The 25570-nt window shown below is 46.8% G+C and overlaps 1 protein-coding gene across 1 annotated transcript in view; it reads right to left on the bottom strand.

Moving 5' to 3' along the window:
• NXPH1 (neurexophilin 1) overlaps window positions 1–18433 on the bottom strand; it is a 212675-nt gene extending 194242 nt beyond the window's left edge. Inside the window, exons 1-2 of the mRNA XM_063123402.1 lie at window positions 18345–18433; window positions 17347–17508 (exon numbers count right to left, since the gene is read on the bottom strand). Of these exons, the coding sequence (XP_062979472.1) occupies window positions 17347–17400 (54 nt within the window). The 5' untranslated portion in view covers window positions 17401–17508; window positions 18345–18433. The remainder of the gene's footprint in view (window positions 1–17346; window positions 17509–18344) is intronic.
• Window positions 18434–25570: the final 7137 nt, after the last annotated feature.

Here is a 25570-nt window from a genome sequence, read left to right as displayed (position 1 = left end):
TATATATTTAATATGCTCAGGATCCCCTGCACAAAATGTATTTTTAACTTTTTTTTAATTGTTCATATCAAGTTCCAGAGCAGCTATTAGTGGCACTATAGATTACGCTTTACTGATTGTAAAATTGTACCCAACCCGATTTTGAACACTTCATGACATTGTTTATGACTATGTAGCGAACCTGAATATGCAAGTTTTATATTGCACCTATTTTAAATACATATATTACTCTGAAAAGACTTTTGGCACTCCAAATGAGATTGTAAATATAGAAGGCAGTCCATTAACTTTACATAAGCTGTTTTATATACCTCGAGGCCTATGACAGCATTTCTTGACAAGATAGCTTAACAGAAGAGTTGTTTCATGAACAGTTCAATCACGAGAGGCTTTAAAAACTACATATGATGATAAACACAATGACAGTGGCAGATTGATTCCTATATAATCAAAGAAAGACAGGGAGCAGCTAGCAAATCACAGGCATAATATGATCAAAATACCCAGTGTCAATTGCAAACCTTGCAGCTCTGTTATGAAGCAACAGCAATTTCAAGATTTTTTTTTAAAGGGAGCCCCTTGTACAGTGCATGGTATCATTCTAAACTAGGATGACCATATGAAAAGGAGGACAGGACTCCTGTTTCTTTAACAGTTGCATAGAAAACGGAATTTCAGCAGGTATCATTTTGTATGCATGCAGCACCTGGTGAAATTCCCTCTTCATCACAACAGTTAAAGCTGCAGGAGCCCTGCCTTCTTTACCAGATACAAAAGAGAGCCAGGCTCCTGCAGCTTTAACTGTTGTGATGAAGAGAGAATTTCACCAGGTATTGTATGCGTACAAATGACACCTGCTGAAATTCCCTTTTCTATGCTACTGATAAAGATACAGGAACCTTGTCCTCCTTTTCATATGGTCACCTGAGATTCTAAACAGTGGCTAACCAAATCCCTGCAGGGATCATGGAATCCAAGAATGTTAAGAGTTGGAAGGGACCTGGAGGTTGCCTTATCCAAGCCCCTGGTCAATGCAGGAATCTGTCGGGATCATCGTCAGATGGCAGTCTACATGCAGGTCATGGAGGCAATTACTTACTGATCCATTTTAATAAGGCCTGCATATTTCCCCTTATATTTGCACAAATGAATGGCTAGATTTACCTTTTTATAAAACCTGTGGGTGGGGGAATAGGGAAGAAGCCTAGAATCTCTCTAAAGGGGAGGCCCCTCATGGTTATGGCTCTGATGCCACCTTTTAAAAAATGTTCAAATGTCATGTAAAATCAATACAAAATTAATAAAAACATCAGACCAGAAGAACAAAACCCAAAAGCAGCAGTATCATATTATCAGAAGAAATCCAGAACCCCCTATAATTGTTTCATTTTGCTGCTGGAAACAAAGAGCTTGTTTAAACAAGTGTTTTATAGCATGCTTATGACTGGCCACCCAAGGATGTCTGCAGGTCATTTTCATATCATAGAATCATAGAATCATAGAATAGCAGAGTTGGAAGGGGCCTACAAGGCCATCGAGTCCAACCCCCTGCTCAATGCAGGAATCCACCCTAAAGCATCCCTGACAGATGGTTGTCCAGCTGCCTCTTGAATGCCTCTAGTGTGGGAGAGCCCACAACCTCCCTAGGTAGCTGATTCCACTGTCGCACTGCTCTAACAGTCAGGAAGTTTTTCCTGATGTCCAGCCGGAATCTGGCTTCCTTTAACTTGAGCCCGTTATTCCGTGTCTTGCACTCTGGGAGAATCGAGAAGAGATCCTGACCCTCCTCTGTGTGACAACCTTTCAAGTATTTGAAGAGTGCTATCATGTCTCCCCTCAATCTTCTCTTCTCCAGGCTAAACATGCCCAGTTCTTTCAGTCTCTCTTCATAGGGCTTTGTTTCTAGACCTCTGATCATCCTCGTTGCCCTCTTCTGAACACGCTCCAGCTTGTCTGCGTCCTTCTTGAATTGTGGAGCCCAGAACTGGACGCAATACTCTAGATGAGGCCTAACCAGGGCCGAATAGAGAGGAACCAGTACCTCACGTGATTTGGAAGCTATACTTCTATTAATGCAGCCCAAAATAGCATTTGCCTTTCTTGCAGCCATATCGCACTGTTGGCTCATATTCAGCTTGTGATCTACAACAATTCCAAGATCTTTCTCATTTGTAGTATTGCTGAGCCAAGTGTCCCCCATCTTGTAACTGTGCATTTGGTTTCTATTCCCTAAATGTAGAACTTGGCATTTATCCCTATTAAATTTCATTCTGTTGTTTTCAGCCCAGCACTCCAGCCTATCAAGATCACTTTGAAGTTTGTTTCTGTCTTCCAGGGTATTAGCTATCCCACCCAATTTGGTGTCATCTGCAAATTTGATCAGCGTTCCCTGCACCTCCTCGTCCAAATCATTAATAAAAATGTTGAAGAGCACTGGTCCCAGGACTGAGCCCTGCGGCACTGTGTCATTTTGATGATGACAACAGCCTCCTGCACATCTCCCACTCCATTCCCCAGTTTTAGCAGTAAAAAATAAATAAACCTCAGAAAACCCAACTCTTCTGAGATATATTAGGATTTGTCAGGTTTTCCTGCTGTGTACAGCTGAAGTTGTACTTTAAAATGCCCAACAGAGGGCACTGACCTATTGAATTGTATGTGCCATGTGGTTGCTGCTCTCTTCCTCATGTAATTACAACTCATTGCAAATGCGAAAGAGAAGCCGGAATCAAAGCCACTGTAAGGCAACGCTGTTTCCCCCCAGCTGAAGGAGCTCAAATTCAGTAAAATAATAGATTTTCTTTTAAAACCATGCAGTTGTAGAACTTATCTCTAAGAAACTTTTTTTCCCTTATCTTAATTACATGTCCCCTGAAGAACAGCCATTATCCCCAAGAAATGAGTTTGCATCACTGTTCTCTGGAGATCCTTTTCACAGTGGATGTGCTGCTAAGAGGGGTATACACAGAGTCCAAGATATATATATTTTCCCCTTGGTGGGCTTTTAGGAAATAGGCAGACAAAATAATGCAGAAATATTTGCATTAGAATGACTTTTAAAGTTCATCAAGAAACGGAGGGGAGACAAGTCACCCAAGCTTTTGTTCTTCAATAATCTTAGCATTCATTCAGCTTGGAATAGGGAAGCCAAATGGGTTCGCCATTTGATACAGAGAATTCAAAGCAGAGCGATGCAGCAGCCTCATTCTTTTCTGGCCTTTTACTCATATGCAAACAAGGGTGTCTTCGCTGGAGATGGCTTTGCCAACCATCTAGCAACAGGGGAGGCTGCAGCTAATAATAAGCAAAATGGGAAACCAGCCTGCATCAGAGCAGTCTGTTCAATGGCACAGGCCTCATCTGTGCCATTCCCCAAGTGAATTGAGAATAAGCCAAGAGATACCAGGATGACTCAGGCAGAGCTTGGAAAGGACCAAAGAGAGGGAAGGATACTTTCAGAACACATCTGTCTCTTGCCGGATATTGGCAATGGAGGGGGGGGGATTGGAATACTAAAGTGGTGCATGTAAGGGTTAATGCACTATGCCAGATCAGGAAAACAAGTTGTTATTATTATTATTATTTATTTATTTATTTATAGTGCCATCAATGTACATGGTGCTGTACAGAGTAAAACAATAAAATAGCAAGACCCTGCCGCATAGGCTTACATTCTAATAAAATCATAATAAAACAATAGGAAGGGGAAGAGAATGCACCAAACAGGCACAGGGTAGAGTAAAACTAACAGTAGAAAAGTCAGAACAAAATCAAGTTTTAAAAGCTTTAGGAAAAAGAAAAGTTTTTAGCTGAGCTTTAAAAGCTGCGATTGAACTTGTAGTTCAATCATTTGGTTCAGCATAACAAAGTGTTGAAATGTGGGGAAGATCCAGGTTCAAATCCTACCTGAGCTCCAGTTCACTGCACCTCTACTTTGCCCACCTATAAAATAGGCTTAATTAGTCATTTGCCTCAGAGGTGAATCACCTTGTAAAACAAGTTTGCATAGCCAAGATGTTGTACGTGATTTATTACTGAGAAGGTTGTGATTAAAAGAACTACTAGTGGGGTGTAGTGGTTAGAATGTCGGCTTAGATCCAGAGAAACCCCACCCATTTTCAAAGCTCACTGGTTCACCATAGGATCAGTTGCTATCTCTCATCCTAACCTACCACATTTGGTAGGGGGGACGGGGTTGAGATGATAAAGCTAGAGGTGGGCCACCCTGAGCTTATTTGAGGACAGGTAGGATTTTTTTGCAATAAAAACAGCATCTCAGTGAAACTGCAACATGTGTGTCAAGTTTTCAGTTGCTGAGCCTCAAAAGAACCATCCCTGCACTGCAGGTAGCAAACTGTGGCTGGCTCTACAGTGGCACACCCAGAGTCAATGACAAAGAGAGCCCTTGAACCTGGGATGTTCTAAGGTAGGTTCACTGCTCTTTCCTTGATCCACATGAAGCCAACGACTTGCTAAACTGTTTAGCATCCTCACCTTGCCTCCTTCCCACCCCTGCCCCAGTCCCCAAGGTACTCCAAGTGGGTGTTTGAATAACCCTGATTTAAAGTGCTGCCCAATCTATTCCCATCAACGTTCTTTATTGTAAGGCTTCCCATCACTCATCCAGTTACACCTTTTCTTGTCAACTTTCTTGTGTTTTATCGACAACCGCTTCTCTGTGAGCAAAACCCTGGGGGACAGCTCTGTCAATATTAAGTGGGGATTTATACGATCGAGGGGGAAAGTCAATGATTATCTCTTACTTAACGGGGAAGGGAAGGCTCGTTGGAAAGCCAAAAACTACCGTTTATGTTTAAGTTAATTGGGCAAACACTTAAATGGGTTTGTTTGTTTGTGTGTGTGTTTTGTTATTTTTGACACCGATCACTATGGCTGGCCGACTACAATTGCTTCCTTATGGCACAATTCCTAAGGCTTGGCTCAGGATCAAATTAGATTTGTTGCATTCTAAAGGCCTGGGTTAATTAATCAAGTAATTAATTAACTGTTATTATTTGTTGGATAAGGAGAAGGGTCAATTTAGTAAAGGGTCACTAGAAAGGTCACTCATTCTCTTCCTTTGGTGACAGTCATCCAATACTCTGCCTTTACTAGTCTGCAGCTATTTCATTGTCAATAACCTTTCAACTTAATCTTTCCATTCTATTAAAGTTGTGGAGGGGGTGTTCTGTGTGTGTGTGTGTGTGTGAGAGAGAGAGAGAGAGAGAGAGAGTGTTGTTAAGCTAGTGAAAGGAAGATGTATGGAAATTAGGCTAACAAGAGGTGTTGGGACAGTCTGATACTGTCCTCCAGACACTGATAAATATCAGATATCCCTACACATGCCCAATCCTTCCAATGGACACTTTCTCTGCAGCGAATAATGAATCTGTTTTTCCATCTATCTACTTTTAAGACTAGTCAGTCAGTACAGATAGGAAATGTACAAATCCGGTTGCTCAATCGGTTCTCTCTTCTAATCCCTGTAAAGAACAGCCCTCTCCTTTCATCCTGGAAAGCAACATAACTTACACTAGAAAGTGTGTAACTATAAATAGGGAGGCTGAAGGCTGCCCGCACAAGGGCTCCGTCCTCCTTAGCTCTCTCCCTTATTTGGAGATGAAATCCTCTTCTGATGCCTCAAACGCGTTCAAAAGGGAAGGCGTTTCTGCTGAAGTGGGAGAGCGCGAGAGAGAAAGGGAAGGCTTAGGCTTCCTTCAGGAGAAATGTTTTATTCAAGTCGCTGCTCATCAAATAGCATCGATAGTTAATGAGACTGACATCAATCTCTGTTATGCGCTTTCTTTGTTTCCGAGGCAAGAGATTGCGCTCTGGAGCTGTGCTTTGTTAACTGGCCGAAGTTACTACGCGAAGGACTAGAAAACGCCTCTCACGCCTGTTGTAAAGGTCGCTACTCCTACGGATTGAGGTTGAGCGGGTAACTACTGTGGCAGCTCAAGAACGCTTAAGTGCTGTCCAGGGTCCTGAAGGAGGGACCCAGCTATTGTCAGGACGTTACGCAAGGAAAGGCTGCGGGAAGAGCTTTCCAGGGTCCTGAAAATTAGGACTTGAATGCTTGACTAGGACTTTCAAATTGACTAGGCCTTTCAAATTAGGACTTTCAAATGCTTGAAAGATCCCTAAGGAAAGCAAAAGAGAAACGAGGTATACTAGACCAACTATATTGGTATGGCAGGAGACTGGGCTTTCTGAAATCCCAGCCAATGGGCAAACTTGTTACCCTAGAACTCAAGGCTGCTGAGTTGTTGTTTTTAAGGTATCGCCTCAACTTCTTGAGATCCTATCTTTAAAATAACAAGAAAGAAGAAAATAGGTCTCCACCGCTGTGACACTAAAAGCAAATATAGTGCAGATCACAGAATGCAACCTCTCTCTCCTTCCTCTCAGGGGCTAATACAGATCTCGATCATTTCCATTTTGGCTGAAACCTTGTCATGCCAATGAAGTATAATTGACTGGAACAGACTGGCTGTAGAGATGCACAGAAAAGAGCAGGCCTTTTGAAATACTGATGGTAGTTAAAAGCAGGATGAGGTGACATTAAAAAAAAAAGTGTAAAGCTTCCCAACCTTTCAAATTACTCCTAAGTGTTTATAAGTTGTGATGAAGAATTCCATTTAACTCGACAGTTTGCCCACAAATGAGATACATATTTTCTCTCTCTTTGAGTAGATGAAATCATATTTGCTTGGAAACCTATCCATCAGGATTAGCCAAATGAACATTAAAAAGCCGGCATTCCTCCATGGATAAGGTGTTAGCTCTGTATTCAAAGTCAAGAGGTAGCACACACGCACAAATACATTTTACTCCAGGGCAGTCAAATAACTTCTGTGTTTTAATGGAAAGCCTTCATGAGACATGTTGTACAGGCACAACATGGATCATATATTTTATAGCTGAGTCCACTGTCTCAGCACTAGTCTGGAAAATGGGGTTGGTTCTGAATATTAGTCTCTATGCTATTTAAAAAAAACACATATAGAAATATAGATACAATGTATAGGGTGACCATATGGAAAGGAGAACAGGAAACCTGTATCTTTAACAGTTGTACAGAAAAGGGAATTTCAGCAGGTGTCATTTGTATGCATGCACAGCACTTGGTGAAATTCCCTCTTCATCACAACAGTTAGAGCTGCAAGAGCCCTGCCCTCTTTTCTTTTCTATACAACTGTTAAAGATACAGGAACCCTGTCCTCCTTTCCATATGGTCACCCTAGATACAAGATTGTAGAAAGCTACTTCTCATTTCAAAATCAAGAGTGGGAAAATATGAGCAGAGAAAGACTGAGAAAGGGTGTGGCGGTTGCTTAGCTGATCTCAATAATGTGGGTTAAAAATGTGATGTTCTCTTTAAGCATCATTCATTGGTTCCTGGGCTCTGTCGTCAGGTGTCCCTAACAAAGAGCTGTGATTGACACAACATCCTTGGTTACCCTTGCATTCAGCATTGACTCCACCATCTGGTTAAGAGTAGACTTGAGGCTTGAAAATCTTGTGCTGCTGTTTGGGTTGCAGATTAAGTCACCCCCTTTGGAAAAAAGAAATGGGGAAAGTAGAAGGCAGGCTTAAATATTGATAACTCTTAATATGGGCAGTCCAAAAGTCTAATTAGTTGTGACTTTGGAGAATGGATACTGGGTGGTGTTTGTTTGCTGTCTCGCTTTAGGTTTTGAGGACCCTGGAAGGCTGAGACAGAGAAAGGTATAGCCTCTCTGTCATTCTGCAGATACTGAGGATGCTGATAACCTCATTCCCGACTGCATGGTAAAGTGTGTTCTCATTAGGGCAACTTCTTTTCTCTCCCTGTTGTTTTCTTATTTTGGTGATGGGATGCAATGTAACAATCATTTAGAATGACATCCTACGAACACTTGCTTGAAACTTCAGTAAATTCTTTGTAAGTTTCCCTGAGAGCTTCGTCTATTGGACGGTATAGAGATGTAGTGAATGAATATATTTCGATGGGGCTTTCTTTCTTGTAACACACGAATAGCACAAACTTAATCGGGAATTGAGTCATACAAGTTTCGGTAGTACTTACTTCCAAGGTAAATTGCTGTAAGATTACTCTTATTGGATCTCACTCATCAGAATAGGGTACTTAAAGATTTCACCCTAAGGGTGCAATCCTATGCATGTGTACACAGAAAAAAAAAGTCCTACAACTCCCAACTGGGGCATGCTGGGAGTTGCTGGACTTCTAAATATGCAGAAGATTGCACCCTAAATGCACTGGATCACATCAAACCAGCAATAGCCTGATGGGAAGACATTAAAAGTTATAACTCTGTTAATCAGGAATACTCAGATGGGAAGACATTTTAAACACGAGCTGGTTAAGTGGGAGTCCTAAATTCATTAAATGGATCATGTATGCTTGAAAGCAAATTTCAATAGAACATGGAACTTGCTTCTGAGTAAACATGAAGTTTGGGCTGCATACTAAGATAAATACGCATACAAAGACCATGAATCCCATATATCACCCATCCAAAAATGCATTTTGCAGTGCTTAAAGAGATAGTAAAGCTCAATTACATCTGGAAGCCTCCCCTTCCGATCCACAAGCTCTCCACCGTTAATATTTGAGACATGGGGGGCCCTGTAGTTATTCAGTGCCAAGGGGAGCAACTCAGAATTCCTTTCCATCTTTATTATTTGATCCCCTTATTGCCACGAGGAACTCAACCAAAATGTGCCCGTGAAAAAATTGTTCATGGGCGGGGACAAACCTTGGTTTATGGCTACCTGTCTCTCTGCCTCTAATTGCAAGTGTCAGCAGAACTCCAGAAGCAGAACAGCCCCATGGAAGTGGCAGTAATAACCCCCAGTGACGGGCAGGATTGGAGCTGAGAGTGGGTGAAATCTAACCTCAGGTGGTTACTTGTTCCTCCTACCGAGGACCCTTGAGTCTTCTACCCTATCTATCCCATGCGCAATCACAGAGAGAGCCAGTGTGGTGTAGTGGTTAGAGTGTTGGACTGGGACTCAGGAGATCAGAGTTCTAGTCCCCACTCGGCTATGAAGTTCACTCAGTGACTTTAAGCCAGTCCCTGACTCTCAGCCTAATCTTCCTCACAGGGTTGTTAAGATAAAGCAGGAAGGAGGATCATGTAAGCTGCCTTGGATTCCTTTTAGGAGGGGGCCGCAAAGCGGGGTATAAATGTAATAAATAAATGACAGCGGCTCTTGGAAAAGCTTGCGCAGTAATTGAGATTGGAGATCTTCTGGGGAGACGAAGGGCTGGCATTTCTTTCCTATCAATCTGACAGAGCCAACTCAGGAAATGGCTGGTAATATTCATCGGGGGAGCACTTTCATTAAACGTAATTCATTCGACTTTCACAATAAATTGAGTGACATCCTTACGGCAGAACCTTTTTATCCTTGATGAAGCGCTTGCCAAGCTTTTGCAAAAAGGCGCGGGGGGGGGAGGAAGGAGAGGGAGGAGGTAGAAGCTCCCTTCAAGCAGAGTCGTCAACATGTCAATCTGCTGCATAAAAAATGGCTAAAGCCCTATTTACCAAGCACCCAAGAGGGTGCTTTAAATGCTGACTTACAAGAGCCGGTTGTGAGTTAAACTAGCTGGCAAATCACCAGGCGAGCGTCGCCCGAACTACAATGGAGAGGGAAGGACAGAGGTGAGGGGGAGCGATCCTGGGGAGGGACGGGGCTGGCCAGGGCTTGATTCACTCGAGAAATTGGCTCTTCCCAGCAAGGGGCTGGCTAACCCGCTTGGCCTCTTGACTGCCTCGCTGGAAAGAAAAGTGGCTTCGTACCTGATTTTTAATTAAAATGGCGGTTTAGAAGCAAGGCAGGCTATTGAAGGGTTTAAATGGACCTCTTATTACTTCCTGGCTCGGAAGTCTTGGCTAGTCAGCCAGATGTGGAGATGCTGTCTGTGTGGATTGGAGGGACCTTCCAAGATTCAGACTAAGCCACTGGAGCAGAACGGGGGTGGAGGAGAGAGGGGGGGGATTCAACTAGCTAACCCCAAACTGCAAAGAAAACCTCTCTCTCTCTCTCTCTCTCTCTCTCTCTCTCTCTCTCTCTCTCACACACACACACACACACACACACACACACAGGTTGCCTAAATATTCTCCCCTGTACTTGAGTTTGTGGTGATTTCGAAGAGAAAGAGAGGGGGAGAATAACTGCAAAACTACAATTCCCCCCTCAGTGTGTGTGTGTGTGAGAGAGAGAGAGAGAGAGAGAGAACACAGAAATGTAGACCTTCATGGCTGTGTTCTTAAGGAGCTTTACTCATGAGGAAGCTCTATTGAAATTAATGGGCTGTTCCTCAGTAACACCTGTGGAACCAAGGCAAGGGAAAAGTTAGCATACCAGATGGGGGTATGATAATACTCCAGTGAATAAAGCCCAGCACTTATAATCTGGGGAGTAAGACTCATTGAATGCAGTAGGAGTGATGCATAGGATTGTGATGCAAGAAGGTTGGACAAGGCTAACAGTATGAGCTCTGCCTGTATACTCAAAAATAAGTTCCACTGAGTTAAATGGGGCTTACACCTAGGAAACTGGGTCTAGACATGGAACCTAAATAAAAGAAACAGAATAGAAGAAAACACTACATTAGCTGATTATACTCACAAAGAGAGTGAGAGGGGGATTGCGGGGAGGTATATACATTGTCATCAGGCTATCTATATATCCATAATCATCTACTGGTGTTATTTGGAATACAAACACTCCAAATGAAAGCCTACAGAAGGACTGCATTGGTCAGATTACATATCATGCAAGTTATACACTACAATGTTTGTGTGTGTGTGTGTGTGTGTGTTTACCATAACAGCTGTATCTATTATACACAACCACTCTATACACGTGTATATGTGTGCATATACACAAGAAGTATTTATCCAACACCCAGAAGTGCGTAGACACATAATTTCCTATCTGCGTGCATGCCGCCTGTTGCAACATGGCTCAGATTCTACACAGCATTAAGAATTCTCCGGTGTGGAACTATTTTCTGTACACAGAGAATTTAAGCTAGGGATTGACCGATGGATCGATTTTATTTTATTTTTTTACTTCTGAACAAAAGGAAATGAAAATGAATGGTTGCAACCGTGTGGTGTGAGTTGCCCAACACGCAAACAGCGCGCCCAGTTGTTTTGATCTCCCCCGCCCGTCCCCCAGGTTTACAAAACACAGCAAATCGCTTTAAAGAAAAAGCCAGGGATAATAATAGCCGAATGCTTTCAGCACCACCCCAGAAGAAAAAAGGAAAAAAAACAACACGCCTTTTGAAAAATCTTGTAAAGCACGGTTACGGGAGGACAATACCACCCGGCTGGTAATGGTTTCCCTGCAGTTTGCGGGAAACGCTTACCTTACTCGGAAGAAAAGGGGACCCTCTTTCCGCCCCTAACGGCTGGCGGTAACTGGGAAGAACAAAATGACCGCAATTGGGGCCAATTGAATAGCACTGCACGAAGCTCCAACAGCTCTAGAATTTGTGACTGTGGAGCAGATAATGGAGCGCGTCCCTTCTCTCAAGGCAACGCGAAACCGCCCCTCTTTAGCCGGTCTCTAAAGCTGGCCTCGGGCAACAGGCCCCCAAACTCCATGGCCCGTCAGGCAGTCCTTGGGCACACTTCGCCCTCGAACGCCGCAGTTGAACAGACCAGCTGGGCCCTCTTCGATGTACTTCACACAGAGAGAGACAGAGGAGGAATCGAACACATGGAACCCGGACCCACGCAGATCGGGACACGCGGATATGGAACGTGCAAGCATCTAACGCTCTCGAGTGTTTTCATGAAGGCAAATCCAACTCCTCTCATTTCTTACACCGGTTTACGAGTCTAGATCAGGAAATCTCTTTCAGGGCAGTACGACTCCATCCGTCACTTGCGTTGCGTGGAAGTCCTTGGGGCCGATCACTCAGGGCGAAATTGTATTATTAAAATAGTGGTAGTAGTAGTTGTAATAAACTTCGATTATAATTGCACTTACACAGAAATAAGTTCTTTTGAAGCCTATTGGGTTTACTTCTGAGTAAACGCGTGGTGCAAGGTGCCGACCCCACTGACGTCAGTGAAACTTACTACCACGTATTGGGGGTGACAGTTTAGGATTTAAGCATCGAGCAGTAATTTTTGCTCCAGTGGATTGAGCTGGGAAGTAATTCAGTTCTGGAACCTGGGCAGTAGACAGTATAAAGTTGTAGAAAGTATATACACACACACGTAAATGCCATCTACTTCTTTGGGACATATTGTTTCAAATACAAGATTCGAAGGCAGCAAATTAATTGCCTGAACCGAATCTAGAAAAACAAGTAAAGGCAAATCGAAGGCGTTTTCCCGTCTCCAGCCGTCTCGCCTCCCTGTGAACAATTTATCTCTAGAGAAAAGCTTGCTAGGCCGGGGGAGATCAGTTTGGATGCCTTGACACAATAAAAGTCAAGTCCTGATGATCAGTTTGGAGGTTCACACGATCGCACCGTCGACCAGGGCAGACACGCGGGCGGTTTATCAACTAACCCCCAAAGAGCCGCCTCGTGTCTAATATGCAATAATGGGAACGCACGCCGGCATTACAACAACTGGGGGGGGGGGGGAACCAGCCTGATTAACCCTCCCGGTGGTGGGGTGGGAGATTTAAATATTTGCCTGCAGATCTCCTCCAGCGTGTCCCCCTCCCCGCTCGCCCCGAAAGCTGCCTGTTCTTGTGCCATTTTCCTAGAAGAGAGAGCAGACAGGTGTTCCCTGCGGGAGCTACAAACTCACGCCACGGCTTCGAATTGTTCTTAGAAGGGAGGGTATCTCTGTAGCAACGGATCAGTGACAAAGTGGAAAGGTACAGCCGGTACCTTTGACCAGATTTGAAAGCCACCTGTCCCGGAGAGAAATGCTTCCAGTTCCGAGCGCCGCTTTGCCATGCCTCTTCCCTCAGCTCTCCGGATAAAAGTAGCGGGGCGGGGCGCTCTTAGACCTCTGGAGCGTGTTAGTAGGTACAAAACAGCCCAATTCAGTTGGGCTGTTTTGTACCGCAACACTAAAGCTTGGATCGTAAAGGAGAGAGAGATTACAGCGCAATCCTATGCATGTCTACTCAGAAGCATTAAGTTCAATGGGATTTATTCACAAGTAAGGGTGTATAGGATTGCAGCTAAAAGTCTAATCTATTTTAAAGGATTTTAAAGGAGCTTTAAATCAAGACTGTGTCCTACTCTGCGATCCCATGCACACTTACTAGGCGATAAGCGCCCTTGAAGTCAATAGGACACCTTTCCGAGTAAACGTGGATAAGCTCCAGCCCTTAAATGGTGTGTAGATCCCTACTACGCACTCGGATTCTTAGACGGCTTTCATTACTTGATTTCAGGTAAAGTGTCTAGAATAGAGAGAATCGCATTGTAGATGCATAAACACAGGTCGATTTTATATAAAGCCAAATACCTGCATATGGGATATTGAATATATATTATAGCATCAGCGTGGATGGAGTATGTGTACTTCTTTTATATGAAATATATAGGCACATGTATATAATAGGTTCTTGCTCTCTCGCTCTCTCCATAAAAATATCTATACTATTTTATTTTGTATGTTAAATCAGAGTGCATTATCATACCTCACTGTGTCCAGTGGTTGTGTGTGTGTGTCTACTATTATATGTCACATATAAATATAAGTTCCATTCTAGAAGCCTACTGGAAAATGTCCAGCAATGACATCAGACTCAAGTTTCCATTTAGGAATTATTCGAATGCTCTAATAATCCATCTCTCCCTTACTGGAAGTGTTAAGGCAAACCATATTAAGACTGTGGCAAGGCAACATTATTTCTTCTGCATTTCTTTCTTCTTCTTCTTTTAAAGAAATAGTATCCCTCAAATCCACTGAAAGAAATCGAGTAAAAAGAAAAAAAGGAAGACCTCGGCTGGGGGAAAAAAAACCCTCATTTATTCTGTGTACGTTTGGCGTGCTTCCCAATACACGGCCCGTTGTGTGATGGAACTAGAAAGCCCCCAAATATCTGAAATACCTCTAAGCAGATATTAAGAGATTCCCGAGTACTAGGCCAAAGGGCCGCGGGGGGAGGGCATCTAAGACTGGTCAGAAGGAGCGACTTTAAATTTAATCTTTAAATTCCCTTTAAAGGCAGAGCAGAAGACTGGAGTTCCACTAAAGGCATTCTTTGATCTAAGGGAACACGTAACAAGCAGCGCGCCCACCTGCCCTTTTGAGAGACCTGCCTGCCTGCCTGCCCATCTGTTTCAGCAGTGACCTCTGTCCGTTTCCTGCAAGGAGGCGGAGGGCGCGACCAAAGGGGCCGCCTTCAGCACCTATCACAGGAGCGAGGGCAGGTTCGCCTGTGGGAATTAGGGCTGACCGACGTGAGACAGGAGGGACGCCCAAGACCGGATTCCCGTCCTACAGGCTCGGCAACTGGGCGCTCCTCACTTCGAGCCGTCAGCAGCCAGCCTTCGAGCCTTCCCATTGTCCGAACCCCGAGGGATTCGAATCCCTTTACGTTTTGTCTACACGTGCCAAGGGCCTTGCTCTGGAAACTGAATTCGAAGTTGGAAACGGATCTCTTCCCTTCCCTCTCCCCTCTGCTGCGGTCCCTACGCGTGAAGATGCTTAGATTCTTCCACCCAGTAGATCCATCTAAGCGGAGGCAGACAACACACTTATCCCAGGATGCTCCCCGTGAAAGCACAAGAGACCTAGAGCGAGTGTAAACAGGCTGCTAGTATTGACTTGCCAAAGAATCGTAGAGCAATCCTGCCGCGTCCTACCGAACCTAGCTGACAACTGCCCTAAACTGTTGCTTATTTTCAGGATGTTACTCCATCCTGTTTTGCACTGTTGTTGTTTTTCAAGAGCTCTCTTTTCTCTCCCTCCCCTTCTCTCCCCGCTTGCCAAATCCAGAGGTGGGGGCGAGGAGGAGGAGAGGGGTGGAAGGCATTCAGGTAATGAAGTCTGTAACTAAACGGTAATTGAATCAGCATAATTTGCACACTGAATGGTTTTCAAATGCTCCCGGTTTACAATTAAAGGAGAATTAATGCGCTTGTTTCCAGCCTGCCGCCGCGATAGAATAAATCCTGCGCCGTTCGTTGTTGCAAAGACTGGGAAAGAGGATTTTTTTTTTAAAGTGCCACTCGACAACAGGGACAGGCGAGAGGGGAAAGAAATTCACGAGGCGTATTGATCTTGCGCCTCCTGCCCGGGAGAGATTGTGCGTCCTGGAGTTCTCTTGCCAGTGCCAACCCCTATAAAAATCGGAGAGAAGTGCAATGGCGACACACACCAACCAAAATCGGGCAACGAGGAGGGGGGAAATGACCCTTTCAAGGATCCGTAGTCAGCCAAGCCTTCCTGGGTCGCTGGCCCCCCCTTCCCAAAAAGCAACGTCATCAGAGTAGTTGCTGCCATTCATGCTCTGCGCATCTTAGACGACCCTCAATCCTCGACCCTGTTCGCTTCCTATTTTGAGTCCGCACCCCGTTCCCAAGGTTCCGCCTGGCAGAACAGGAATAGACAGGAAGCCAGAATAAATACATTCTTGTCTTATCTTTTTCTTTTAAAAAAAAAATGTTCTCCAAGACTTTTTTTTAAAACTTCTGAACTGTGACTATGGTCCGTTTGTAGGTGAAGGTTGTACAAGCAGGTGATGGCATCCAAGAGCGCGTATTCCCATCTGGAGGGGTTGCCCCAGTGTTCACCTGTTTACCCCTAAGGTGTCCCGAGCCGGGCTGAGACTGGCGCGCAGCGCCCTCAAGCGGCCAAACCTTGCAATCGCTGGCCAACCGCACAAAGAAAGGAAGCTTATATTAGAAAAGGGTTGCATTGGGATCGGTTCGGGGGTTGCACTTTTCGGATCACGGTTCTTATTAAAGCCACCGTTGGGCTCTTATCTATTTCCGTCCGGCCTGGTCCTCCGAGACCGCTTGCTTTTCCCAACCTGAAAGCGATTTCCCCATACTCGGTAAGCAGATAGAGGTCTGCTCGCTTAGTTTTGATACTGGTGACCGTGTGGGCGCGTCGGATAGGTGGGAAACGAGATTCGGTTGTGTTGACTCTCGTCCCCGCTGGTAATCTTAAAGGGGATTTGCCACGGGACTTTTTCAATACAATAGTACTTCATGGGGATGGGGTGTGGGAGAGAAACGGAATACCAGGCGGTATTTATAGAGAAATGTTTATAGCAATATATCTTATTCTGACACACACACACACACACACACACACCCAAAGAGCCTGTATATTGGCATTCCGGTGCTTCTCTGTTCTTGTGAAGGGTCACCAGCACTTGCTGGAGAAACAACCAAAGCATCCCCTGCTGTCCCAAGAAGCACTAAAGACACCCTGGGGACAGAGCAACAGAGACCCAGTGGTCACGAGGAGGAGGAGGAGGAGGAGGAAGAAGAAGAAAGACGGGTAGAAGCAAAGCGGCCCGCGCCACAAGAGGCATAGCCTGACATCGAGAGCCTTCCCCAACCTGGTGCCCTCCAGATGTGTGGGACTACCATCAGCCCCAGCTGGGTGGTGGGAGTTGTAGTCCCACACATCTGGAGGGCGCCAGGTTGGTGAAATGCTAGTTTAGGGAGCTGAGGTCCGTGCGTGATGCTGGGGTGGATTTAAGACTGCCCGGACTCAATTCTTGGGCGAGTCCCGGGAATATCACGCTCGCTCGCTCGCTCGTTCGCTCTATATGCCCAGGCGTTTGCCCTGTTTGGGTCCATTCTCCCACAGCTCTCATCATGTCCAGATGATGGGGATCGTAATCCCAAAACGCCGCTCGGCAGAGGCTGCAGAAATGGAACGCGGAAGAAAAGTTTTGCCGAGCCCCCCACCCCCCCCTCCCAAAGCTTGGAAGCTCCATCGCCTCCCCTTGAATACAGGCGCAAAGCAGAGCCACCATTTCTGCACATAAAATTCCCTACCAGAGTCACAGACCACGAAGGTTGCGAGACCTCCGTCCAGCACACGGCCCAGGGGCGCCCTTTGCGAAGCCCCCAGCACCGCCACCAAAAGAAGGACGCATCCTGCGGGGCCGCCGGGCAGGAAGCGCACGCCTGAAAGCTAACGGAGAAGCGCCTGGTGAAGTTGCCCAAACCCCCAAAGCCCCTCGCCTTCGCACGAGCGCCACCCGCCTAGGGCCCAGCCACGGGCTCTGGAGGAAGCAGCTGGAGGCTCGAGGCCTTTGGCTTGGTGTTCTCCTGCCCTTAGCCCAAGTTCGACGGGGTGGTGGCGATAGACCGAATGGAGAGAGAGGGGGGAGAGGGAGCTTTGGGGAGCGGGCGGGGCGGCGGGAGCATCTCAAACTTACCAGGTAGAGCGCAGGCTGCAGCAGAAGCATCGCGTACCAATAGACCGGCTGCATCCTCCCGCTCAAACTTCCACCGCTTTGCCGTCGCTTGCTCTTTGTTCCTCCAGGCACATAGATCCACCTGACATCTACTTTTATAGAACCAGGAGAGCTGGCAGCAGCCTGGGCAAAAAGGAAATTATAGACTCCATGACCACAAGACAAGGTTAGGCTTCTTCGGGGCAAATGGAAAGGAAGAGGTGCCGGGGGGGGGGACGGGGAGGGGGGGCTGTTGGGAGCCAGACACGAACGCGGAGAGGGCAGCGGGGGTGGGTCGGTGGGTAGCGAATTACGACTCGAATCGAGTTAATCCATCTACAGAGCAGAGGGCGGGGAGAAGGGCTTCCCTTGGGCCAGAGCTGTCTGTCTCTCTAGCTGCGGAGTGACTCCGGAGCAAGGGAGGTCCTTGACGGGGATGGATTAGGGGAGTGGAAACGGGGGGGGGGGGGTTGGTGTCCAGCGCTGATTATTCTTTGCTGTCAGGAGCACGGACGGGGTCGGGAGGCGGCGGTCTGATCGCTGCTGCCAAGCCCAGACGCTCCGCCTAGGACAGAGTCCAGAGAGAGAGAAGGAGAGAGGCTCACTTGGGCGTGCGGAAAGTGGCGTGGGAGGGGGGTGGTTAGCCTAGGATCACGGATCGAGCCCGAGATCAAGGATCAAACTCCAGGCGACGGTCAGAATCAGCTGTTTGCACCTTAGAGGCACAGAGAGGTGCTTGTGTGTGCGCCCCCCTCCCCAGGGCTCTCTCACACCGATGCATCGCCCTCTCCGGCGCTCCTGACTCGCGCACCTGTCTGTCGCCCTAGACCGTGTGCCTAAGTGTCGCCGCCCCAGCACCTGCCCCCCACCCAGCGCGCGTCTCGTCTCTCTCTCAGTCCCCTTTGCCCAAAAGACAGAAATCCGATCCGATCCCCTCCGCCCGTCCCCCGCCCCCCTAAGAGAGAACAGGGGCGACCTACTGCATAGACGGTCCGAAAGCAGGCGTGGATCTCCGGCAATAGTCCATAGGAAGCAAAGAAACCACCACCCCCTCTTCGCCAAAAAGGGGAAAAAAAGAGGGTGTGGGGGGGCAAAAAATCCCTCCCGCAGCTACATGGGTTCGGAAGCTCCGAGAGCGAAGCGAGGATGTCCTCGGCGCGGCTGCTCCATGGTCTGGCCGGTGGTGTCCCGCGGAAACAGGTGCCGCCGCCGCCGCCGCCGCGAAGCCAGCATGCGGAAGGGAGGCGCCCGGGGGACGATCACGATGGCAGGAAACTTACAAGAGGAGGGAGAGCCGAGGCTGCCCGGACCGCCCGCCCGCCCTCGCGCCCGCCGGCCAGTGTCTCTTCGCCGCCGCCGCCGCCGCCGCCGCCCGGGCGTTCCGAGCGATTTGTCTCTATTAAAAATGACTTATTGGCTCGCCAGCGCCTGGCGATGGGCTGCTCTTTAACTTTCGATAAAAATCTATCTGCAAAGACCTTGGCCGATCATCTCTTCAGAGGGGAAGGGAGCGAAGAGGGGAGGGGGAGGAGCGGCGGTGGCGCTGGGTGGCGCTGGGGGGGGGGGGGGGAGAGCGAGGCGAGCGCCGGATGGATAGACGAGCCTAGAGCGCTGTCCAAGAGTCATTTCAACTGGAAGGAGACGAAGCGCCTGCGAGACTCGCGCGGGCGTCCCAGCCTCTCGCTGTCGCTCGCCGCGACCGGGCGGCGAATCAGAGCCCTCCCAAGGCGCTCTGCAACGCGCTGCCCTGCCGCCAGGGGGCTCCCTCCTCGCACGGCTCTCGGCCCGGAACGGAGGGACCGGGGATGGCAAGGGTCTCCGTGTCGAAGCGTCCACACGGCGTTTTGCACCGGGAAAGAGCGGGGGGGCTGGCTTCGCTTCCCTCCCCTGCTCCCCCCCCTTCACGGGCTCCGCTGTTCTTCGTTCTTTCCTTCTTGTTCTTCTCCAACAGCAATTAATATCCCATGAATATGAATAATGATGTCGCCCGTGGCTCCTGCACAAATAATAAAGCAGTTGAAAGGGAGGCTTGATGCCTTCCCGATGGTTTCCTGGAGATGACTGCAGGCGCTGAGAGATGGCTGGAGAAATGGGGCGTGAAGTCTGGCACCCGAGATAAGAGACGTCGGGTTACGGGGCTTAGACGGAGCAGCCTGGCGCGCTCCTCTTAGATGGAGCGACTGCTTTTTGCGGGGCGGCGGAGACGAACCAGGAACTTGGAGTTCTTACAAACCACCCTCGCTGCTGCCGGCACTCTTTTTTTCCTCCTCCAGCGCCAGGTAGAGAGCTCCGCATCTTCTTTCTTTCTTACTCCGGATTAGTTAATTCGGACTCATTCCCTCGCCTAGTCCTCGTAACGAAGATTACAAACCTTCAGCCACACATGTGGGCTGGAGAAGAAGAAGAAGAAGAAGAAGAAGAAGAAGAAGAAGAAGAAGAAGAAGAAGAAGAAGAAGAAGAAGAAGAAGAAGAAGAAGAAGAAGAAGAAGAAGAAGAAGAAGAAGAAGAAGAAGAAGAAGAAGAAGAAATAATAATAAAACCACTCCTTCCCAGTCTTATCATATGAACGCCTCCCTTCCCCCACCTGTCAGCGGGAAAAAGTTGTTTAAAGGGGACATGGATACTCTCAGGTTAGTCCCCCTGTAACACACATTAACCACTCTGGAGTACTAAAGAGTAATCCACCACCACCACCCATGCCTGTCCAATACACTCACATTTTTTACCCAGTGGGAAATTGGGGAGAAATGGTTAATGATTGTAACTAGAAATGACTGGCTCTAGGGCTAATTAATCAAGTGGGGGTGGGGGAGATGGAGACGGAGAGACTTGATAAGGGGCAATTAATCTATAATAAATAATCTTGACTAAGCATTCCACGTATCCTTTCTGAAGGGACACTTTCTTTCTTTCTTTCTTTCTTCTCCAGGCTAGTCATAGGGGAAATGGTATTTAGGCTGCAATCCAATACACACTTCCCTGGTAATAAGTCCCATTGAACTCAACGGGGCTTACTCCTGAGTAGGGTGCTTGTTGGATCTCAGCTGAGCAACTAGTAACCCCATGTAAATTATCCACCTCATATTCTGGGGGATGGGAAGGAGGGGGGCTACACCCAGCCTACTCACTTCTGCAGCAAAACCCAGGCCTGAAAGAGTCTGATTTTTAGAGTGCTTTCCAGACGATTCTCATTTTGGATGATCAGGTGCAGTTTGGCAGCATTTGTGTATTTGAAATCATAATCTTGATTGGAAGGGGGAGGGCAGGATTAGCTTGTCTTCATCCACACCAGTCCACATGCTGAAGGCACAGGTATGGCTTGTGCAGTCTGTACCACGGGAGGCTGATGGCTCCAATGTCAGTGGGGTGGTGAATCTGCTCCAGGTTTCAGGCAGAACTTTGAAGGATCTACCAGCACCTTGGATGGTTGCTTTAGAATTCTGGCTGGTTCTGACTGAAACACGGAGCAGATTCACTGCCCCACTGACATTGGAGCCAGCCAGCTACCACCGCTGGTCTGTGCAATTGGCTGCTACCACTCGCTGTAGGGAGTATCCTGGAAGAACAAAAGTGACCCAGCTCATGCTTGGCATGTATGAATTCTTAGCTTCAATCCTGGGCATCTCTGGTTAAAATTGACTTGCTGTTATCACTATCCAAGAACTTGGAAAGTTGCTTCCCTTCAGGGGATGCAGTACTGGGCTAGTATTGTAAATATGCACCAAAACAGAACTTCAATATATGACCATAAGCATCTCTGACAAGAGTAGGCAACTTGGAGCCCTGTAGATGTTTTGGGATACAAGGGACAAGGCCTTCTCGGTGATGGGCCCCCAGTTATGGAATGATCTCCCCGAAGAGGCCCACTTGGCACCAACATTATCTTTTCAGCACCAGGTCAGGACTTTTCTTTTTCCCCCAGGCATTTAGCACCACATGATGAGTTGTAATCTATCCAGGAATTGTTTTAGGTTTGACTGACAGATCAGCAGCTGTTTTTAAATGTATGTTGTCTTTGTGTATACTGCCTCTTCTATGGTTTTATATTTTGTATATCGTTTTTAATGTTTTAACATGTTAATCTTTTGTAAACCGCCCAGGGAGCTTTGGCTATGGGGAGGTATAGAAATAATAATAATAATAATAATAATAATAATAATAATAATAATAAATGAGAAAGAGGATGAGAAGCAATAGCAGATGTTGACAGTGGTGGTGAGAAGGGAGAATCTCTGAGGGAGGGGGGCCCACTGAGGTTGCCTTGCCCAAGGGTTCTCCAAAATCTGGAGTCGACAGTGCTTCATAGCACAATTTCTTCAAAGTGAGGAGGGTGAGGAAGGGAAGCATAAGATCCCCAGCCTTGAAAAGCAAACTAAACCAAGCCTGAGTCCCAGCCTTTGAAGTGGTGGCAGCCTGGCATTTGCTTGGGCAAAGTCTAACAAGCTGCACTCAGCGGCACCTCTCATTACTTGTTGACGACGGCTGTGATTTATCATCTTCCAAAGGAGGAAACCGAGAGACAGTCATCCCGTGAATGCTCTAGTGTAGCGGAAAAGAAAAGGACTTCATTTGTCCTGCCAAGTACCTGCTCCCTCGGAACACGTCGGGGTGATTAATATGGCCGCCTGACATTTTGATACTAATCTCTAAAATATTGTTACAGCTCAGAGGCCTTGCTTGAGAACATTGTAATAAAAAAAGCGGATGGGTGATTAAATGCCTTTAGATAAACTGCACGGGAGTCTGGATGTGACCATGACGGAGGCCATGATGGACGCTTCTGTGAACCTTGGGTGCATAGATATCCCAGCCCCCCATTCTGGTGGCCCAAAGCCCACCACGGAATCACAAAAAGGACAGCTAGGAATGTCAGGCCTAGCCTTGTTCCTTTCATGCTCTAAGTAAGTGCCCTGATCTATAAGGTAATGGCTAAGCTATATCTGGCATCCATAAATATGGGCGAACCTCTTTCTCCTTTGGAAAGGATAGGTGTCACTGATTAATGGAAGCAAATCAGATTGATAAAGTACACCATGTTACTCTTAATTTTTGTTATCATTTATATAGCTTTTTTAAAATATGCCAAATTGTATCATGTTTATCCCCAGAAAGGGGAGGGGCAGAAGGTAGAACAGGATCTACTGGTAGATTTCTAGGTGATTTGCAATAGATCAGTAAGGCACTCAGTAATTAACACTATCAAGGAGAATTGCCTGAATGTGTATGTTTGTGTCCCCACTGGTAAAATCAAGTTGGTGAACACAATTGGCAGAGTCTTCTCAGTGGTGGCCCCACAGTTATGGAACTCTTTTCCATTGGATATTTACTTGGCCTCTTCAGAAAAGGTCCTTAATTACTTGTCTTTTTATTGCTTGCTTTCTAAAGAGAACTGATTGCTGTGTATTCCAAAGCACTTTTCTCATACCTATTTGCTGTACCTACTGTATGCTTAACATGGTCTACCTGATGTACATGTCATTCATTGAGTGACATTGCTTCGTGAGGGCTTTCCACAAGTACCTGTCCCTGAAAAAACTTGAACAGCTGACAATTTACTGCCTTTTCATGACATCCCAGTTCAGCTGCCTGAGTCAGCCACTTTACTCTGCCTAATGGTAGGGCTGGCTCTGCCCAAGAAGATTAAAGCAAGGGCCACCTGCCACAGCTGGCCCATCCCTGCTCTGTTTGAAGTGTCACCCAGCCCAAACCTGGTTTAAAGATGAAGAATCCTGAGGAAGGAGAGCAGAGGCCTTGAAGTAGCTCATCAGAAGTTAGCATCTGGGCAGCAGCCTGAAATGGGACAACTCAGGTCACCTGGTCAGAGTCTTCTACACTATGCTGAGATAAGTTTGTGATTGTTTCCTAATTTGCATCACAGCAAATACATTAGCCTATGCAAATGTATGCAAATCTGCATTCTATTCTGTTCTCCCTTTTGGGGGATGTGGATGTGGCCACCTTCCTTGTGAATCGTTTTATACTGCTATTCTTAAAGATAAATAAAATAATGGTTGCTTTATCAAAATAAGGTACTGTATTTTACAGTTGTTTTATGGAAATGGTCTTGTAAGGGCTTTGCCCTAAAAGGCAATCTAGAACTACATACATGAATAAAAATAAAATATGAAAGAGAGCTCATCATTCTACAGCTTCCCTGAAGAAGGAGCAGGCCTCTTGCCTGGATCTTGGGCCGGGGGGGGGGGGGGTAGACTGGAATCAACCCTGACTTAGGGCATGTCTACACCTAAGGGTGTAGAGCAGCCTTCCTCAACCTGGGGCGATTCAGATGTGTTGGACTGCATCTCCCAGAATGCCCCAGCCAGCTGGCTGGGGCATTCTGGGAGTTGTAGTCCAACACATCTGGAGCGCCCCAGGTTGAGGAAGGCTGGTGTAGAGGGAGGGAGGGGGAGGATTGTGGACTTACCTGCTTCCACAATCCTCCCCCAGCATCATGTGCGACGTCCTGGAAGGGAAGAGGGATGTTGCTGCTGCCTTTCGTTGTCTCCCAGAATAGAGACAGAGCGCAATTGTGCTCCAGCACATGTAAGTTTAAAAAAAAAACACCTTTGAAATGTTCACCCCACCCCCGATGGGCATGGACTGCCCCCACGCAGCTCTGTGCCTGTTTTAAGAGCCCCGCTACCTGCGGGGAGGAAGTGAGAAGCCGAGAGCAGGCACCACACCTCCCACAGTCCTCGAGAAGGTCCTGGGACCATGGGGGATTGGGGGAAATCGGGATCACTGGGCAACCAGTTATCCATGAAAATGGAGGGATCATACCCCTGTGCACCATTTGGATGCACAGGGATGGTGTAGGGATGACCCCGGGGGGAAAGGCTGGTGCAAACATGCCCTTAGCCAGGATATATCGCCTGCTTCCATCAAGGAAATCTGTTAACAATTTGCTGTGCCTTGCTTACCATTGCTATTTCCATCCACCTCTCATATTGGAGAAAGAGACAATGAATTGAACTAATATGGCCAGCACAAGAGGGCCCAAGGGCCAAAACCAGCCCTCCTGAGGCCCCTCTGGGGTTTTTTCCGCACATCACCAGGTGGTTCCCACTCCAGCCCCTGTCTGTAGGTGTTCAGGAGCTTCCCAGGTTTTGCCTGTTGTTTTTCCCATTCTAAAGGATTGACATGCATCTTCTGAGGCTCAGTTATTCACAGTAAGAGCTTTAGAGCTTTATCCCACGTACCTGCTTCCCTCGGATTATCGCTGTAGCACTTAGCTTTCACGGTGGTGGTTGTTTTTGCTACCAGGCGACAGCGATCCTTTGCATACCAGGAAGTGAGTTTAAGGGGGGAAATGTAAAAAATCCTAAAAAATCAATGGATGACCCAATTCAATTCAAATTTGGTATGCATAAAGCTCTCCCTAATATCTATTAATGTGCCAATTTTGGTGTCTTTATCTTTAAAGCTTACACAGATGTAAGCATTTGATTAAAATCTTGCTCCTGAACCCCAGCCACAGCTTGGAAGATACGCTGAGAAAGTAGGGGCTAAATATGGCGAATCTTTTGGCTTTGAAGCACAATCAAAGCAGATTATAAGGTTGAAAACTGCTGAGTCCTTTGCATGCAATTCGCAGTGATTGCACAATATAACATAGGTGTGGTAATGCTTGTAAGCTAAAATATGCCAGAGTTATTGTATGGGGGGGTCCCCCCTTTTGTCACTGGCTCCTCCCCTTTTAAATTCAGCCCCGCCCAACCCTGGAATGAAGCCCCACCCCCTGAGCCTCTCCAAAATGGAATTACCTAGGGTGACCATGTAGAAAGGAGGGCAGGGCTCCTGTATCTTTAACAGTTGTATAGAAAAGGGAATTTCAGCAGGTGTCACTTGTTCACATGCAGAACCTGGTGAAATTCCCTCAGTTAAAGCTGCAGGAGCCCTGCCCTCTTTTGCATCTGGTCACTCTAGTTAAAGAGGGCAGGGCTCCTGCAGCTTTAACTGTTGTGGCGAAGAGGGAATTTCACCAGCTGCTACATACATGCAAATGACACTTGCTGCAATTCCCTTTTCTATGCAAGTGTTAAAGATACAGGAGCCCTGACCTCCTTTTCATATATGGTCAGCCTAATTTAGCCCTTGGGCTGAAAATGGTTCGATACCCCTGTTTTAAAAGGAGGGGGAAATTCCACCTGTGTGCCATATTGTCTACTTTGCCTTCGACTCCAGTGACGTCCATGGGGATGCTTTT

The sequence above is a fragment of the Elgaria multicarinata genome, chromosome 1 (assembly GCF_023053635.1).
Source record: "Elgaria multicarinata webbii isolate HBS135686 ecotype San Diego chromosome 1, rElgMul1.1.pri, whole genome shotgun sequence".
In the NCBI taxonomy this organism is placed as follows: Eukaryota; Metazoa; Chordata; class Lepidosauria; order Squamata; family Anguidae; genus Elgaria; species Elgaria multicarinata.
The sequence above is the reverse complement of the archived record's forward strand: the minus strand, read 5'-3'. Positions and strand labels throughout refer to the sequence as shown.